At 56.3% G+C, this 5,608-nt stretch overlaps 1 protein-coding gene across 1 annotated transcript in view; it reads left to right on the top strand.

Moving 5' to 3' along the window:
* The window catches only part of SIK3 (SIK family kinase 3), a gene marked incomplete at its 3' end in the record, with an annotated part of 29,410 nt that overhangs the window by 22,331 nt on the left and 1,471 nt on the right, over positions 1 to 5,608 (top strand). The window contains exons 14-19 of the mRNA XM_010193815.1: positions 253 to 396; positions 3,373 to 3,523; positions 4,027 to 4,152; positions 4,467 to 4,552; positions 4,971 to 5,080; positions 5,430 to 5,583. Of these exons, the coding sequence (XP_010192117.1) occupies positions 253 to 396; positions 3,373 to 3,523; positions 4,027 to 4,152; positions 4,467 to 4,552; positions 4,971 to 5,080; positions 5,430 to 5,583 (771 nt within the window). The remainder of the gene's footprint in view (positions 1 to 252; positions 397 to 3,372; positions 3,524 to 4,026; positions 4,153 to 4,466; positions 4,553 to 4,970; positions 5,081 to 5,429; positions 5,584 to 5,608) is intronic.

Raw genomic sequence — 5,608 nt, 5'->3', positions numbered from 1 at the left:
CTGGCAGGAAGAGCAAAGGGCCCCTCTTTCCTTCTGAGGCTGGCACGAGCAGCTGAAGCTGCACTTGTCCCCTAAGCACTGAAGAGCCAGCGGTGTGACGGGCGTGGGCAGTGCGTCCACGGCGTGCTTCTCCCCAGTTCTGACCACTGCAGCCAGCGTTCTTCCTTCCCGTTTCCTCTGGGTTATCTAACGCTCCCTGTTTTTGGAGTACTCCCATCAGTCTCTTATCAAATGTGCTCCTGCTTGTTGCAGATACTTGGCAAATAGGTCAAAAAGGCACACTCTGGCAATGACCAACCCTACAGCTGAAATCCCTCCAGACTTGCAGAGGCAGCTAGGACAGCAGTCCTTCCGACCCCGGGCTTGGGCTCCACACCTGGTACCCGATCAGCACCGGTGAGTAATGGCACCGGCCGTTCGGGCAGCTTTGCGCCAGGAAACCCGCTCAGATGTCGTCTGGAACGAGCACTGAGGACATCCTGCTTGGCAGGGAGGGGCGAGGAGGACGAGCCAGAGCAGACCCACGGAGCAGAGGGCGTCCGGCCGCGCTGGGACACCGCGGGTCTGCGCTGGCAAGGGCTCCGTGCCCACAGACACAGCGCAGGGGCAGGGACGGGCTGGCTCTGCCCTCCAGTCCCCTTCTGGTGACCAGAGGGCGTGTGCCAGAATGGCTGCCGTCACGTAAGGGCTGGGGAGAGGCTATTCTTCGTAGAGGAAAGGTTTTCTCTTGTAACGGCAGGGGTCAAGCTAGCAGAGGTAGCACATTTTCTCCAGAACGTTTCTGGAAGCGGATGCAGGCAAAAGACTGCACCAAGAATCAGCAATGCCAGAGCTTAAAACCTCACTGTTCTGCACCAGAGTTGTGTGTTTTGACTGCAAAGTCTCTTTGCAAAGCTCCTCAAGAGTCATTTTATTTCTGACCTGAGCTCCTGATGGGAGTGATGTGGGCGAAGGAAGCTGTGGTGGCCACAGAAAATCACAGTGCCTGGGCAGGAGGGGACGATGCAGACTGCATCTCAACACGCTCAGAATGAGTGGGGCTCTCCTGATGGAGAGAGGTGTTAATTTGACACCGAGTCCTTGGCACAGCAGCAAACCAGAGATGCCAGTGCCGCGGAGGGAGCTTAAAACCCGTGCTCTGAACCTCTCGGTGCCGAGAGTGCAAACCAGCTGTGAACCGCAGCCTGCTGGTCTGGGCTGCTGGGAAAGCGGCGGCTGCCAGCCTGGATGGTGCTCGTGTTCACCCCTTCAGCTCCCACTGGCGAGCTTGACAAAGGGCTTTTTATTGTAGCCAGAGACCTGCTGAGCTGAGCACTGATGTAATCAGCAGAGACAGGTGAACTCTGAGCAGTGCCGGTGCCACGCTGGAACTCCGGAAAGCCCAGATAAGCACCTCTACCCTCAAGTTACTCCCTCACAGAAGGGCTAGGGGGATGGGAAGAGCAGAAGGGAAAGATTTCTGGGGTCACAGCTTGATAGGAGGAGCAGTGCAGCTTGCAAAACAAGCAGAATGTGCTGCGTCCTGCTCTAAGGATTGCTTCGAATGGTGAAGGTAAGCTGGGTCACTCAGGCACCGCAGGGGGTGATTTTTACAAGGTGCTTAAAACACGCTTACCCTGTACGTTGGTGTCACCTCTGCCTCTTGGCTGTGGAGTGCTGAGGCTGTTGCATCATGAACGGGGTGGTATCTGCCCGTTCCACCCTCCGTGTCGTAACGCTGTGAGCCTGCCTCATGGTTTAGCTGCGAAGTCACGGAAACTTCATCTGGCCACGGCCTGAAAACGTTGTCCTGTATTGTGTCCAAGACACACATGGCACAGAGACGGTTCTCTCATTGGATAGATAGACCTCAGGTATTGAGTGGCTGCATTCTAGCACTTAACATATTTTAAGTTATCTCCTGTGTAGCACCTGGTTTTGGTCACGGTAGCTTAGCATCTGAAAGCAGAATTGAGGTACAGCACTTGTACAGGGCAGCACAACTTTCTGCCTTGGCCACGTGGGGTTGGGAGCCTCAGCATAGTTTTATCTGTAGTTTCCGCTTTCCCTCAATACAGCAGGAGGTCAGACAGGTCAGGATGGCATCAGAAGGCAGGGGCATGGCTCTGCCCTTGGGAGAAAGTTGTGTCGTCTATAGAAAGTGAAATAGGTCCTGCTGAGGCAGAGCAGGGGCAGGCGCTGAAGCCAGGCTGCTGGAAACGGTCCAGCATCGGTCACCTTCCGACAGAGGGAGCCTCTCCAGGAGAAGTCGTTTCACTTTGTGGAGGAGGCTTTGGTCAAAAGCCACATTCGGGGTAGCCAGGGCAGTACCGTGCCTGCAGTGCCGCGGCTCAGGACCACAGCAGAGTGCGGCCGGCCGGGCTCCTGGGGCTTAGCGCAGGGATGTCAGAGCTGCAGCTCATGGCCCTCTCACAGACAAAGGCTGCTGCTGGAGCCTGCACCATTAGGTGGTGGTTGCTGGGCTTGAGAGATTGCCTTTGCACAGGGCAGGCAGAGAATGCTCATCCTGTTAGAAGGCACATTGGGATGGGTGTATGGAGAATTAGCTTGCTATCGATGGTGCAGGTTGCACCTAATGGGAGGGCAGGAGCTTAGTGTTTGGTTTTGATAATGGGGAGCCCCAGCTTTGGGAGAAAACAGCTCCTGAAAAAAATTCTGGCTCCCTCTGATGGTGAAGAAGAAACCTCATTGTGAAGGGAGAGTGCTTGCGGCGCCTTGGGTGCAGTTGCCTCGATACTGGCAGTGTCTGCAGTTCACATGGCCCCATTCTGACTGCCCAGTGCCAAGCATCCAGGCAACTGGGAGACCCGGGATGGGAAGCGCCAGCTTGGTCAATGCATTAGCAAGATTTCCCCTACTGTGCAGTTACGTTCCTGCCCTCTTTAATTCAGCACATCCCTAAGCATGGATGCCAGCCCCCCCGCCTCCTCAGAGGCTGCAGAACATGTCAGGCTCCTTTCTCCCTGTGCCCCCCTGTTTGCTGCAGGCATCAGATGTAGTCAGGGTCCTGGGGAGCTGGAAGGCTCAGGAAGTGGCTGCTGAAGATGTGAATTTACATATTTTGGATGCCGGATGGTTTCTGTCAACCTCTTCCATCTGAGGGCCAGATGCGTTTATACGGGTGGACAATGACTGCTGCCCATCTGGAATGGGGTTTGTGGCTCAAAACACGTTCGTCTGCCCAGGCACTTGGGTACTTGGTCATCCTGTTTCCTGGTCCCGGTGATGGTGGCTCTGTATTTCTTGATCTAAACCCTGGTTTACTCTGGGTGAGTGGGCATTGGTGCAAACGGCAGTGGCTGGTGCAAATGAAATGTCTCTGTACCGGGGTTTCTCAGCCAGCATCACTAACCCGCTTCCCCATGTGTTCAGTTCTATTTACAAGGACTCAAACACTCTGCACCTCCCCACCGAGCGCTTCTCCCCGGTTCGGCGCTTCTCCGACGGTGCTGCCAGCATCCAGGCTTTCAAAGCCCACCTGGAGAAGATGGGCAATAACAGCAGCATCAAGCAGCTTCAGCAGGTAGGAGAGGGCTGGGGGCCTGCAAAGAGCCTGTGCAGGGGCTGCTGCTTGTCTCAGCCTCACTGCTTCAGGGAGCAGAAGGTGAAATCTTGCCCGCTGACGGCTGTGGCCATGCAGCGGCTTTCCAGCCCAGGAGCCGTTCCCCTCTGTGTCTGCAGAAACCCTGCTGCGTGCAGGATTTGACCCCACGACAGGACTGTCACCTCGCAGCATGGTAGAAATATGAAATGCCCTTTTCGCCTTGAGGTGATCGTTACTGGAGCCTTGTGCTTGCATTCTGAAGGGAACACAGAGGTACCAGCTTGGTAGCACGTGCGCCCATCTCTGTCGTCCGAGCCTTGAGCTAGCCATGTTATTACACACATGGCTCTGTCAGATTAAATAGATTAGGCTGTCTTTGGTAGCTTTTTTCAGATGGGTAGGCTGCAGAAAGTGCCTTTTTGCACAGCAAGCGTTCTGTGCACGAAAAAAGTCACTTAGAGGGTGTGCTGGACTCGTTTCAGGAGTGCGAGCAGCTGCAGAAGATGTACGGTGGGCACATGGACGAGAGGACGCTGGAGAAGACGCAGCAGCAGCACATGTTGTACCAGCAGGAGCAGCACCATCAGATCCTTCATCAGCAGATCCAGGTACTGCAGCCTGAGCCAGACCTTCTGAACTCGTGGCTGTGCTTTCCCGCATTGCTGCGGATCCAGCTACAGAGCAGATCCCGGTGGGACTGGGGAGGGTGGGTGGCTCCGCTTGCTGTAATTGCAGCGAGAAGCAAGGCTGAAGAGTTCAGCGGAGATGTTTGCACAGCTGCTGCGATGGCCAGCGCTGCAGTCAGGGGTGGACTGTTAGAATGTGGATATGTGCTCCTTCACCAGTCAGTGTTTTCTGAATGTACCAGTTGAGACGTTATTGACTGCAAACACTTCCTGTTTTCTTTTGCTGCCTGGTTCAGGACTGTATCCGGCCACCCCAGCCATCTCCACCCTTGCAAGCTCCATGTGAAAACCAGCCAGCTCTGCTCACTCACCAGCTTCAGAGGTAAAGAAAATGCTGTGGTAAAGCTCTGGGGAGTGGGTTTCGCTCTTACCCAAGCCCAGGGGTGAGCTAGCACCATTAGGGAAGTGTGGGGCTGCATTGGAAGTGTATGGAGTTAAATGGCAGAGCCAGTTCACAGCTGAATGCGCCAGGTCCTTTCAGCCGGATTCTGCCCGCAGGACTTGAGAAGCAGAGGAACTCTGTGTTGTAGCCACGGGGTTGTGCTCACTACCTGTGACCTGGGCAAGCTGGGGGACTCTCGGGAGAGAAACCAAGCTGGAAAGAGCTTGGGACCCCAAACGAGGGCTTTCTAGTGTTCAGCTAACAGGAGAGATGCAGCATTTAGCGTCGGCTCCGACAATTGCCGAGGCATCTTAATGAGGAGCAGACGTGACGGAAAGGTGCTTGTTTCCCTGCGCAGGTTACGGATTCAGCCATCCAGCCCGCCCCCGAACCACCCTAATAACCATCTCTTCAGGCAGCCGAACAGCAGCCCCCCTCCTGTGAGCAGCAGCGTGCTCCAGCCCCACGGTAAGCGCTGACAGTTCGCTCGGCCATCTGCGCTCCTCTGGATGAGCTTCTTGGCACAGCCCTCCCCAAACCCCTGGGGAAAACACCGGGGGCGGGGGGCAGGCCGGGGCTTTGTTTCCCCCCACGGCCCGGTCCTCGCACGGTTTTCTGCTGATGTACACGATTCTCCATCTGGCAGCCAGGGCTGGTGTTACCGAGGGCGTGCGAGGAGCTGCCAGCTGGAATGTGCTCTTGGGTTTCTCGTCATGAGATCCGTGCTTATCGCTCCCGGGGGTGGGGAGGAAGGGCTGATATTCTGGGGTTGATGCAAATCACTGTCAGCTCCGCTTTGTTTCCCTTTCTGCGCAAGGGGCTCTAGCTGTGACCTTCGCACGCTGGCGCGGCGGTCAGCAGCGGGGCTCCTCGTCACCCACAGCCGTGCTGGGACTCCCAGCGTGGCCCGGGAGGGCGGCAGCTCCCGAGCCTTGCCGTGGGCTGGTGCTGAGGGTCGTTGGTCCCCGCAGGTGCAGACCACCAGAACCAGTTCCA

The sequence above is a fragment of the Mesitornis unicolor genome, unplaced genomic scaffold (genome assembly GCF_000695765.1).
Source record: "Mesitornis unicolor isolate BGI_N332 unplaced genomic scaffold, ASM69576v1 scaffold8181, whole genome shotgun sequence".
Lineage (NCBI taxonomy): Eukaryota > Metazoa > Chordata > Aves > Mesitornithiformes > Mesitornithidae > Mesitornis > Mesitornis unicolor.
This window is presented reverse-complemented; position numbering and strand designations above follow the sequence as displayed.